The 14584-nt window shown below is 34.6% G+C and overlaps 1 protein-coding gene across 1 annotated transcript in view; it reads right to left on the bottom strand.

Annotated features, from left to right (window-relative positions):
- Positions 1–6292: 6292 nt before the first annotated feature.
- Positions 6293–14584, bottom strand: part of LOC128549099 (uncharacterized) — a 35520-nt gene continuing 27228 nt past the window's right edge. The window contains exon 16 of the mRNA XM_053525363.1: positions 6293–14183. Within this exon, the coding sequence (XP_053381338.1) occupies positions 14140–14183 (44 nt within the window). The 3' untranslated portion in view covers positions 6293–14139. The remainder of the gene's footprint in view (positions 14184–14584) is intronic.

Here is a 14584-nt window from a genome sequence, read left to right as displayed (position 1 = left end):
GATACGCCATTAAGCGTCCAGATGAGGACTTTTATAGCCAAATTTGCGCTGGTTCTCTTAAGTATTAGGTAATGTCTTAATTTATGCAGTAAACAATTTAACCATTATAGAAAAAATATATTATAGTCAGTATTGCATATCAACCTTGCAGCTTGAAACCTACCTTATAGGATGATAAAACGTCAAGATGAAGACTTTAATAGCAAAATTTGTGCTCTTTGATTTCATGTGAAGCCTTATTTGCAAAAATTAAAATATTCGTCTTATCCTTAATTAATGCATCAAAACGTTTTAAACAACAGAAACAAGCGCTAACGTTGAACAGACCGTGTAGCAAATCTATCTTATAGGTTGATACGCCCTCCAATCTCCACATGAAGCCTTTAATGAAATAAATTGCAAATCTCGTCACTGATATATGCTAAATGCAGAATGTCGTGATCAAACCGATGTTAATGTCATAGACGATAAATGAATTAAAATGCAAAAAACAATCATGACTGTTCCGGCAGACACTAGTTTCAGACTTAATTCTATCAATCTCAATTTCATCTCATCTTTTGCAAAACAGCTATGAAAAACATATGTGTAACCAATTCTGCCAATCTAAATTCTTTCTCATATGTTGCCAAACAGCGATGAAAAACATATATATCTGTAACCAAAGCAACTGTTATTAACTCGACTATTCCAAGAATGGAGTGCTATACTACTCGCCCTGGCGACGGCATTGCTTAGGGTTTCATTAAAAGATAGTAAATTGTATATAAAATATTTTTCATACGATAATGTATATATACAGAAAGATATTTACTTCGAACTTGGAACACATCTATTACAACAGTCTCGACCGTTAAGCAATATTACATATCGCTGTGAAATATTTTAGCTTAATTATGGTCATGTTGATATTGGTTCATACAAGACTATGTTCTGTCACATGTGGCTTTGAAACATTCAACCCTTTTTTTTCACACCAGTTTTTATATGTATGAAAGAACACATAACTTTTGTAAGTAGATTGGCTGAATTATAGCCTTATCTTTTGGACTTGGAAATTGGTTCAGTTTTTGTAAAAGTCCATTTTATTCTAAACTGTTTTGCATACAGCTTTGAGAGTTGGACATATTTTAACATAATCTTCTCGATACTTAGGCATAACTAAACAACAAGGACAACTGAGAATTTGGCTCGTTTATGGCTCTTTCTGAAATTAGCTGATAATGATAAGTTACAAATTGCCATATAGTGGAAGACTTATTAAGAATTACATATATAGTTTCATTTTTTCTTCTTTTCATTATATTTTTACTGCCAACTTATGTGTCAATTATTCGAATTATCGAGCGGCTGTCAACAGACGGCTCTTGATACAAACCTACTAAATGTTTCCTGAAAGGTGATTTTGTGTTGATAAATTTCGTATTGTGTAAAAAATTACGTTGTAAACTGGTGGGAAAATGGCAGTTAGCAGGTGCAGCAGTTACATTAGTTAACTGTTCTTGTTCCATTCAGGAAACAGTTAGTATGTTTGTAGGAACAGCTGTCTGTTGACAGTACGCTCAGATATTTCAAAAATTATACATATACAGCATTTTAGCATTGCGAGTGAATGAAATGTCCATAGAAACAATAAAGCTGAAAAATATGAAAGTTTTTAGAAATATGACATCTACAAACACTATTAAGGTGGATTCAAGTAATAGCTACAGACGAACGTGAATTTTGTACTGGCTACTGGCGTAGAAACATCAGTTTTGCTGTAAATACAGCAGTAACAACATTATTTCTTCTATAACTACATATGTAGCAAGATGCCTGTACTGGTTCTTCCCGGGAAAGACGGCTTCGCATGTTTCGGTGCTAAACACAGGGCATGTTAAAGAACCAGACTGTTCGGAAAGAGCTAAGCTAAGTTAGCAAGACATTCTGTAACTCTCTCTGTCTCTGTCTGTTCTGGGGCCTTTATCTCACTCTGTCCCTCTGGTAACCTCGCTCTGTGTCTGTACTAGTACAGGATGAACTTCGCGCCCTGTGTGGCTGCGTTTGCTGTATGTATTTAAAGCGCCTTTGAACGTGCTTATCATGAAACGGGCGCTATGTTGATATCTACCGTACAGGTTGATATGCCGTAAAACGTTGAGATAAAGACTTTTAAGAAGACTTTTAAAGACATTTTCGTTCTTCAAGTTTTCTAAATAAACAAGTTTCTGGAGGGGATTGTTTTTATTTAAACTGTCCCGTGTCTTTGGAACATGTTGTGGGTAAGAGTGAGGTTGTGTGCGCACCATAAACCGGTTTAAGCTCCCCAGTGGTGTTTTTTCCACTGACCGTTCCAAGGCGGTGCCCCACTGTGTTCCTTTGTTTGTTTGTTTTGTCCTCGTGTGTTGGCTTGGTGTGTGTGTGTGTGTGTGTGTGTGTTTGTGTGTACACGTCTGCGTACTGTAGACTTCTGTTATAGGTTGCTACCTCCCAGCCAGCGTGACTATATCGGCCCGATATGGGTATAATGTCAGAATGTCGGCAAAATGTGCCAATGTAGGGCCGACGCCAGGCCGTTGTAGTGCCGCAAAATATTGAAATCAGTAGATCGATATCAATCTGTGCAGCTATTTGTACGTCTGATTGACATCGGGCCGATATTGGATTATCTAATATTACTCTATTTTTCAAAATATTATTGATAAACGTGAAAAAGTAATCTAATTGTTTATACGTACAAATTTATAAAGCAAATATGATGTATGCCAGAATTTATCAAAGTAGATTCCAAACAAAATTTGTAGACGGTATTTATCAAAATCTTACATGTAATACAGGGAGGTAATAATTAAGATGCATTTTTATATGTTAAATCCAGCCATATAAATAATTATACTTGCCAAAAATTGAAAATATAAATATGTTTAAAAGTCTAATTGAACAATTTTAATAGTGTAAAATAAACAGAAAGTGTACGGAATTGTATAAAAATGCAAAATATAGTTGTGAATAAATATTGTATCATTAAATCAATTAAGCATCATATAGTGGACGCAACTTGACCCCGATGGTTGACCTTTGCATTATAATACATAATGAGGCACAACCCATTATTGAAAAGGAGTGTACGTAAAACACGAGCTGCACGAGAAAAAGGAAATATAAATTTGTGTAAATATAAATTAGTGTATTGGGAGAGTTTAACTGATCAAATGTAAGTATATATACTTTGATACTGCGCTGTATACAAACTAATTCCATATAAATATACACGGCTAACTTAAGCACCCCTGATTTCTGTGATGAAATCATCGATATGAATAATCAGCCCAAGATCAACCATCGCGGTCAAGTTGCGACTACTATACACATGATGCAGGAGCAAGACCCATCAGTTTTCAGGAAATTTGCCAACGTTGGACCGACAACGTTCCCATTTGTAGCCGATATCGGGCCGTTATAGACGACGTCGGTTTGATGTAGGGCCTATATATAATGCTGGCTGAGCTACCATATATATTTATACTTCATAAAACGTCCTGATGAAGACTTTTGTAGACAAATTTTCGATGTCTGTCTTCAGATTAAGTTAAATATCATAATATATGCAGCAAATTCTTTTAGACATTGGAAAAAATAACTAGTTTAGTCTGTGTACCGTATAGGTCGGTACGTACCATATAGGCTGATATCTACCGTATTGGTTCTTAATTACCATATAGGTTTGAATAAATTTTACGGTATTAGATCACTAATACAGAACCTCCTTTTTGAAGAGTATTCAATTCCTACCATAAACCTACTTTTACTGCAATTCTTAGGGGTGCTTAGGTGCAAGCCCTACTGGGACCAATTTTTCTCCTTATTTTCCTTTTTTACTAGTAAGTTTTTACTTCTTTCAATACTTATTATTTTTTGTATAAAAATGGAAAAAGATGAATCTTATAAGCAATTTTTTGGTGTTCAAAGTGAATTTACTACTTAAATAGAAGGGGTAGAGTTACACATCTTTAAAAATATTGAGTTGCATGCCTTGAAAGTTCTCTATTTTGCTTTCACTCTTAGATTATATATTGTGGAAGAAATTAAGGTAGGTTTTACATCTTCCCTTAGGTTATTTTTAAATTCAAAACAGAAACACAACATTCGACCTTATTTTTTCAATGTTGAAGTATGAATTCTGTCTCATTAAATCTGTTTACTTGAGGCACCGTAGAAAAAATGATATTGACCTTTTTATTTTGTGATTTATAATTGTTTACCAATAGTTTGATGTTTCTTCTATTGAAATTAATGGTAAAATAAGTTCTCTGCAAACGTTTTGGATAATGGCTATCACTTTGAAATTTGTCTCTACTTGAGCTTGAGGAGATACCATACGTAATTCAACATTTATAAAAAAACGGCATGGTAAAAGTTGTTTAAAATTTGCAAAATAGTGCAAAACACGGTTACCTTTCAGAATATACCAAGCAAAGGCCATTTTGTAAACATTACTATTAGTGACCGAATACCTTAAATTTCAAGTGGAAAAGCTGCAATATCAAAGCTACCTTCTTCTAACCTATATGTAAGTAGTATTTCAGCCAAGTACCTTAATGATAAAGGTATTATGGGTAGACTGTCTCGGCTGATAAATTATTTTAAAGATCTAAGGAATAAGAAGAGTTGCAAATCTGTATCATAGGACTTTTAACATTAAAGTGAGTCAGTTGGATTTTCCCTTGAATTGACACAAAATGGTCATATCGCAGCGTTTACCTAAAAGGGAGTTAAATGCGACAGCAAATATAAGGTGATCATCGGAAAGCTGAGACAGAGACACTGTGTTAATTTCTTTACTGAGACAGTAGGAGACATTCAGCCTAAAGACGAAGTTCAGCATTATGTGCGGAGTACATCTGAAACATCGGAGTTATACAGGATTGTTGAAAACGTTACGAGAAAGCACATGAAGAGCATGGAGAAATCAGGGCAGACATATTGAGTTCCAGCTGCTCGAGGATTCTTGTTTTTAATTCAAAGACATTCTATTTCGACTCATAAACAGTCTCTTGTGAGATTTCAACAGACAGACCACTTAAGTATAGTATATTGTAATTTGGGAGTTATAACATATAGTAATTAGTTGAAGGCTATTAGTTTGAATCATATACGTGTAGCGAATTATTTGATCCCTGGATATACGTTGCGTACAATTGAAATCTTTGACGAATCCTTGCTACACGCATAATTTCATATATGAGCTATATGGACTCGCCAACACACATTTAAACAATGGACATTCTACATCTTTGCCACTTATCCCAAGACATCGACCCATTATATTCCTCACGACACTAGAGTTGTAGGCTATAACGTTGGTCCTATTAATCAATTATCCAGTCAGACTTGGTGCACGCGTCTGCGTGCTGGGCGTTTCGTTTTGAGGAGGCTACGTTTTTGGTGCGTGGCATTCCCTGTTTGATATTTTTCTTTGTTTTTTAATGGTTAAAACGGCAAACTGCATGTAATCCATAAGGTTTCAATATAAATCGATCAACTTTTTGTTTATAAAAACACTAAGTAATCAAATTCCTCAGCATCGCCTCATATATCCAGGTGTTATATTACTTGTAAACATTAAATGTGCGTTTGTTAAACACGAGTTCCTCTGCTTACCATAACGAACTTGTGTACATTTGTTGTTTATTCAATTTCTTCAATGGCATTTTAGTTATGCCGACATTCAGGAGAGATCCATTTAGATGGATTGCAATAAATTACACAAAGACAAAACTAGATAAATAAGACAAGTATGACAGTAGCGACAGTAAAAAGTGTTTGCGTCAATATCAGTTTATTACATACTCGTTACACTGGTACCGGAAACGTCAATATTTTTCCATATACTGACGCCTGACTTTCATATCGTGTGTGTTACGTAATTTAGTGTGTGTTGTTGCACTATTTTTTTTTTTATTTATTTCAGTATTGTCAATGCTATTCTGGCTGTTGAACTAATTCATGATAGGAACATTATATTTATACTTGTAGATGCGTATGTAATAAAAAGGTTATTATCTTTGCATCGGAAAATATGCACTCGTTCTTTAGCGGAAGAATATTGCGCTCCTAAAGTCGCACAATGTTTCCGCTAAAGAACTAGTTCATATTCCGATACAAAGCTAATAACGTATAATAATTGGACCCCTTCTGATGAAGCATGGAATGTCAATACCTTCACTATTAGACATAAACTACAAAACAGTTCTTATTGTTTACATGCTAATGAAATACCTATGGAAGGCAAGAAAACATGAAACAAGAACACTCTTTCATTCTTTATTATCATTTGAAATTACATGCAAGATATGGTATTGTAAGCATCGTTTGTTGCATATTTTCTGACCTGGGGAAGATATTTATAGAAAGGTCATAAATGTACCATTCTATCATTGAGTTTAGGGTAATCGGCTACATCGTTAGATTTCGTCGGATAAATCCAATATGCACCAGGTTACCTATTGATTTTAATGGTACAGCCTGTACTAAAATATCTCCACCATGTCAGAAAATATGCACTATACAAAAACTGGTTTTATTAAAGTTTGAACAAATGAATGAAATATTGTCATATAATGAAAGTCTACTATTGGAAGGCACCATAATTATTTCCTCTACTGCAGTATAACATAACGAACTATATATAAGAAGTCAAAACAAATCAGTATGATTAAAATTTGCATAACACTAACAGTTTTTAAGTGTTCCATTACATACAAATTTGTACAATTAAAAGCATACAGCTATTAATTGCTTCATAACATCTCTATATATATAATGAACAAATTCAATTTCAATTTTGATATCATTTGTTTTAAAATTTTGTTTGAAAAGTATGAAAAATGGAACGAAATCAATATTAAATTGATGTATTTCGTGAAACAAGAGGGTCATGAGGACCCTGGATTGTTCACCTGAGTAATATGAGCTACATGTAATTTTAATTAAAGTCATGGAAATAGGATCAGATAATTATTAAAGTATTTTCTCCTTTATATCTCATATAATAACTAAATGACCCCAGTGTCGGGCCTCATGGGCCATATTTGAACAATTTTGGTAGGGGACTACTAGGCAATGCATCATACCAAATATCAGAAGCCTAGATCGTGTGGTTTTAGTCAAGAAGATATTTAAAGTTTTTTTTTGCTATATAAGTCTATATTTGGGACCCCAGGGCAGGGCCTCCTTCCACCCCAAGTGTACACTTTGAACAATTTTGGTTGAGAAACATAAGACAATGCTACAAACCAAATATCAAAGGCTCAGTCTTGTGGTTTCATACAAAAGGATTTTTCAAATATAAATCTATGTAAAACTTGAGACCCCCGTGGCGGAGCCATATTTGACCCTATGGGGATAATTTAAACAATCTATGTAGAGGACCACCAGATGATATTGCATATCGAAGTCCTAGGTCGTGTGGTTTAGTACAAGAAGATTTTCAAAGTTTTCCCAATATGTCTTTTTTATATAAACTATGAGACCCCGGGGGCGGGGCCATATTTGACCCGAGGGGGATAATTTAAACAATTTTGGTAGATGACCATTAGATGATGCTACACAGATATCAAAGCCCTAGGCCCTGTGGTTTTGGACAAGAAGAGTTTTAAAGTTTTTCCTTTCAGTTGCCATGACAACCATGGGGAACAACTGTGCAAAGTAATATTTAAATCTCAAGTTATGGACAGGGCACAATTTGCTCAAGGAAGGACTGACTGACTGACAGAAAAGCACATTCCTTTTGTCCCCGAAATTGGTTTTAAAGCAGTTGTGGACTAAATATGTGTTTCATGTGTGATCGAGATATATTTCTCATGAATGATATCTCATAAAAATTAGAAGACACTATTTTGAAATTGATCTTGCTGTGGAAATTTTTCCTCATCAAAAGTGAAAAAAAAACAAGATTTGCGACAATTACCCCCAAAACATGCCCAAGAATGCTGCAGTTTTCTGCACTAAAAAAGAAACAAAAACAAAGAGGACCATGATGGTCCTGAATCTATCCTACCTGTACCCACATGGCCCAGTTTTGAACTGAGTATGACGTCATTTTTTCTAATATTTGACATATTGACCTAGTTTTTGAGCTCATGTGACACAGTTTTGAACTTGACCTAAATATCATAAAAATACAAATTCTGACCATTTTTCCGGAAGATCCATTGAAAAATATGGACTCTAGAGAGGTCACAAAGTTTTTCTATTATTTGCCGTAATGACCTCCTTTTGAATGGCATGTGGCCCAGTTATGAAACTGACCTAGATATGATAAGGATGAACTTTCTCACCAAATTTCACAAAGATACCATGGAAAGTATTGCTTCTAGAGAGGTCACAAAGTGTATCTATTTTTAGACTTACTGACCTCGTTTTTTACCGTACGTGACCCAGTTTCTAATTTGACCTAAATGTCATCAAGGTGAACATCCTGACCAATTTCATGAAGATCCATCAAAAATGGCTTCTTGAGAGGTCAAAATGTTTCTATATATTTTAGACCTATTGACCTAGTTTTTGACCGCAGTTGACCCAGTTTCAAAATTGACGAAGAAATCATCAAGATGAACATTCAGACCCACTTTCATAAAAGATCCCATGAAAAATGTGACCTCTAGAGTGGTCAAAAGCAAAAGTTTACGCACGCACGGACACTGGACGTTGCGTGATCACAAAAGATAACCCTGTCACTTTGTAACTGGTGGGCTAGAAACACATCATTTTGTGACCATTAATTAACTTAATAGAGACATGGGTCATAAGTGTACACCCACTCCAATACTGTTATCATTTTTGTCAATTTCATTTCAAAACCCTTGATAAAAAATGACCTTAAACTTGAAGATAGGGGTCTAGGCCTGGCACCTCGGACAAGTCACCTTAATATAGGGAACTTTTAATGCAAAATAATTTTAAAATGCCTTAATCAATAGCCGATTTATGAGCGAAAATGAAATGGAGCATGTTAACCTTTTACATTTGAGTGTGACCTTTACCTTAGCGTCACGGGTCTCAAACATGCACAGACACATTGACTCATTATGATGAACATTTTTCTAAAGTAATATCAAAATGCCTTCATCAGGTCTAAGTTTTGTGCATGACATGTCACATTTTGGTAAACAGTTACAATCAGTAATTTCAAAAGTCCTTGATAAATGACATAGTTACGGACCGGACACGAAACAGACCCTGTTAATCCTTAAACATGTAAGTTTGACATTTGAGCTACAGGTACAGGTCATGTGCATGACACGTTGTCCCATTATGGTTAACATCTATGTCGAGTTATACTAAAGGCAAAGTTATTGACGAAAAGAATTTACACGATGCACAGACTCGTTGACGGAAAGAAAATGAGATTTTAATATGCCCACCATAGGGGGCAAAAGGTCGTGTTTAACTTTTATGTAAATGCACTCGATTTCGCCCATACATCCGAGGTATTTTTTCAGAGGTAAAGATGGCATTCATATTTGAAAACTAAATTTTGAAACAATTTTTACTGCTCAAGTTTTTAAAAAAAAAAAAAAAAAAAAAAAAAAAAAACATGGACTCTCACCATGAAACTTCTACTTCCGTGGTTAGAATGGTTTGTATTATTTCACATAAATATTGTAATCATACGTTGGCACTATGTGAAATAACCCTTAATATATCGAAAGACATCTTTCATTCATTTATAATAATATGGAAATGATTGAAAAATGGAATCTGAAATAGGATAAACCTTTGTTTCTACATAACACAAATTTTATCAAACATCACTTTGAATAAGTATTAGGTTCTTACGAAAAGCTATCTATTATCTATTATTCTAAGAATTGACGTAAACATGTCACAACAGATAACACAAAGAATGTAACTATATATGTGAAACTTAATGAGTCTTTCTATAAATGTCAATGTGTAACTTATTAAAATTACCCACTTTTTTTAAATTTAAAAAAGTGCCATAAATCGAAATAAATCCTTGTTATTCTTGTCTATATGAATACTATCATAGTTATAAATGTACGACAAACACTGTCTAAAGAACACTTAACCAAATTCCAGGTCTAACCCTAGTCACGCATAGATAGGTCTGGCCGTTGACCGTAGTAATCCGAATAGATCCGTAATTGAGCCGTACCTAAGTAGTAATATGTAACAATCCTTATGGCTCAGGTACGGATCAATACGGATCACTACGTTTATATCTGCCTTGACGTAGCTATCCGCGCCGTATGTGTGAATGGGGTATAAAATAGGCCATAATTAAGCATATGTTATTGAAAAAGTTATGTATTATTGCCAAAAAGTACAGACTGTCAAAGCAATTGTTAAAAAAAGGACCGATCAATATCTTTGACGAAACATGGTCTTGAATGAAATATGAACCATACCAAAAATCAAAAAAAGACCCTTATTCAGCTGAAATACCTGACAGAGGTAGATACAAGTTTACACATATAAATAGCAGAAGGTCTAAGACCAAATAAGACAAGTGATACATTATATGGCAGTATATATAACACAATGTAATCATGAAATTTTACAAATATAAACAAGAGGGCCATGATGGCCCTATATCGCTCACCTGTTATCATTGCACTTGAGGACAAGAAGGTCCTCAGGAAAAATATCCAAGTCCAAATGACAGGAACAACAAAGGAAAGAAATTTAACCAAAAAGAAAAAAGAATTCTTACAAGGTACAGATATGTCAAAATACACCTAAAAATTGGAGGTACCATCCATGTTGTACCACAGAAAAGTGGTATCAGTTTTTCCCTACGGCCAGTAATAAAAAAGTTACTAAAAATAAGCTATTTATAGTAACGTAAAAGGGAATTAATTAAAAAGAAAACTGTTGTAAGTGAACAAAAGAAGGATCTGCCAAATAAATCTGTTGACATAAATGACATTTCAGATCAGTATCTTCATTAGTTACGGAGATATAAAGTGGACGCAACTTGACCCCGATGGTTGACCTTTGCATTATAATACATAATAAGGCACAACCTATTATTGGAAAGGAGTGTACGTAAAACAGGAGCTGCACGAGAAAAGGGAAATATAATTATGTGTAAAAAAAAAAGTATTGTATTGGAAAGTTTTAACTGATCAAATGTAATTATGTATACTTTGATACTGCACTGTGTACAAACTAATTCCATATAAATATACACGGCTAACCTAAGCACCCTTGATTTCTACAATGAAATAATCGATATGAATATTCAGCCTAAGGTCAATCATCGCGGTCAAGTTGCGACTACTATACCCATTTTAATTTGAAATAAAGGGAGGTAATTTGACATAAAATCAGTCCATAGTTATCTACTCTGATTGGCTCAGTCCAACTAATGACAATAATGAAATTTCAAATAAGTCCTATAAGTACTTACTGATATAAATCCATTTTGACTACAATCAGGGAAGGTAATAAGATATAAAATAACCTACGATTGGATCTGATTTGTCATGGAATCCAAGATTTATTGTTGTTGAAGATAATTTGGAAGTTTGTATAAAAAAAAACATAAACGAAGTCTCTATATGGCTGCAAAAGCCAAAATAGCCAATTTTGGACATTTCAGGGGCCATAACTCTGGAATCCATGATGAAATCTGGCCAGTTCAAAAAAAAGGAACAAAGATCTTGTGGTGATACAAGTTGTGTGCAAGTTTGGTTAAAATCAAATCATAAATGAAGTTGCAATTGTGCAGACAAGGTCAAAATAGCTAATTCTGGCCTTTTCAGGGACCATAACTCTGGAACCCATTATGGGATCTGGCCGGTTCAACAAAGGAACTGAGATCTTATGGCAACACAAGTTTTGTGCAAGTTTGATTAAATTCAAATCATAAATGAAGCTGCTATTGTGCAGACATGGTCTAAAGAGCTAATTCTGGCCCTTTCAGGGGCCATAACTCTGGAACCCATAATGGAATCTAGCCAGTTCAACAAAAGAACCAAGATCTTATAGTGATACAAGTTGTGTGGAAGTCTGGTTAAAATCAAATCATAAATGAAGCTGCTATTGTGCAGACAAGGTCAAAATAGCTAATTCTGGCCGTTTCAGGGGCCATAACTCTGGAACCCATAATGGAATCTGGCCAGTTCAAGAAAGGAACCAAGATCTTATGGTGATACAAGTTGTGTGCCAGTTTGGTAGAAATCAAATCATAAATAAAGCTGCTATTGTGCAGACAATGTCAAAATAGCTGATTTTGGCCCTTTCAGGGGCCATAACTCTGGAACCCATAATGGGATATGGCCAGTTCAAAAAGGAACTGAGATCTTATGGTGATACAAGTTGTGTGCAAGTTTGGTTAAAATAAAATCATAAATGAAACCACTATCGTGCAGACAAGAAAGTGTTGACGGACGGACGGACGGACGCACGGACTGACGACGGATGATCACAAAAGCTCACCTTGTCACTATGTGACAGGTGAGCTAAAAACTACTCCGTAATTATATCATATTATTTCGTTAGATAATATTCATGACAAAGCAATATGTTAAAACATCTCCGATAATGATACTGGCTACTGACAATGACCTGGGGAAACAGTACGATATATATATAATACTCAGTGTCACTGAAAAGTTAACACTCCATTGACCCTGTGTTAGAAGCACATCGCAATGATGTTTTTGACCCAACTGAGTAATCACTAGTGTGAAGATTTGATAAATGTAATGAACTCCATTTGAATCACGGCCTGCATGTGCAAAGTGACTTTTTGGAGCAAAGTCGACATGTATGCAACTTTTATCGCAAATCATTTATATCACTTGAAAGTCAGTGGACAGACTAAGAGAAAAACATTCAAAACCAGAAATCTTTGCTAAGAATATCATATTGAAGAGACGCTCAATGTCATCTGGCCACTGGCATGATTGACGCCAGACCTTAGGTTCGTGAAAATAGATGTCATACGGGCTGTTCTCACCTGACAGTCATGAAACTGGTAAGCAGACATTATTACACAGGGTCTGCGAGTGATTGACCGGGCACAGGCCATAAAAAGATCACGTCAATAATGTATAAAAAATATTCGGTATATACATGTGGCAACTTTTCAGTGACGCCGATTATATATCTATATTTTTAATGCTGTTATATATAAATATATTATATATTAAATGCTGTTACCACAGGTTATTGTTACATTGTTATATATATATATATTAATTTGTACATCTGCAATATTACTTCGGTAAATAGGGTTTTCTTAAGTCAGAATACATGGTACATTTTAAAACAAAATGGAACTCGTCTTCTCAAATTTTGCAGCATTTTCAATGGTTTTGTCGATCTTCGCATTTCAACATTTAATCTATGAGAAGATACTATGAGAAGATACTCTTAAACTTTTGAACACCAATGCGAAATCTTGTGATACTAATCATGGTTAATTAAAGTGGGCTCTGAAACTTTGAAATACTTCTATAAATAGTGGCTATGCTAGAATTCAGACCAATTTTGTACAAAGATCTTTAATTATTTGTTTAACCATTCTTAGGAATAAATTTGTGTTTCAAATGTCTTGGAATATCCTTGCCTTGTATAAAGCAAGTTTACAAGGTAAATCTTTCACTAATTAACACCAAATTTTTTGGTTAGGATTGCTTTTTGCAACTTCCTTCAACATAAGATAAACCTTTTTAATGTACTTATTATCGGTTGACTTTAAAATGGAAATCCAGTACTTAATAACATTGAAAAATCATACAGTTTGAAAAGATTGCCTACCCAGCTCACCATATAGAAAGTCATCTTGCATTGTTTTCCTTAGGTCTAATACAATTCTTTACAAGAATGCATAATGTTCTATCTCACAGCGTTACCTTGAATAAAACTCCACACTTCACTTCCATAAAACAAAATTGGTGATACAAGCTCTTCAAATAAATCCAGTCTATGATTTACTTAAATGTCAGTAAATTTATATAAACTCTCCTTCATTTTTAACACCCCTTTCAAAGCTTGCCCATCGAGTGTTTCTTGAGCTTCATAAAAAAGACACCAAGCACACATTCAGATAAATAGGAACTTTTCCCTACATGACTGTGACACTGCAGACACTGTTACAATAAACATTTAATTGATGTTAAACTATGAAACCATTGCTTCTTCCAACTCTTGCTTTTTCTTTGCACCTGAAATTACAACATGTATACTTATTTCGTTAATAAACAAATAAAAGCTTGATAATTTAAAGTTTATCACCTGAATGTAACTCATTCGTATTTAAGTTTGATCCCGGGGTCATGATTTGAACAATCTTGGTAGAGATCTACTAGGCAATGTTACACACCAAATATCTAAGCTCTATGCTTTCTAGTTTATTTCTAGACATATTTTGGAAGATTTTCCTATGTACAATAAAGTAACCCCTGCTGCGGGGCCAATTTGACGCCGTGGTTCATGATTTGAACAAATTTTGTAGAGGTCCTCTAGGCAATGCTACATGTTAAATATCTAAGCTCTAGGCCTTCTGGGCAGCCCACCCTGTTAGCTCAGTAGGTAGAGCGTTGGTCTACGGATCTCGGGATCGTGA

This window comes from Mercenaria mercenaria, chromosome 1, assembly GCF_021730395.1.
Source record: "Mercenaria mercenaria strain notata chromosome 1, MADL_Memer_1, whole genome shotgun sequence".
Lineage (NCBI taxonomy): Eukaryota > Metazoa > Mollusca > Bivalvia > Venerida > Veneridae > Mercenaria > Mercenaria mercenaria.
This window is presented reverse-complemented; position numbering and strand designations above follow the sequence as displayed.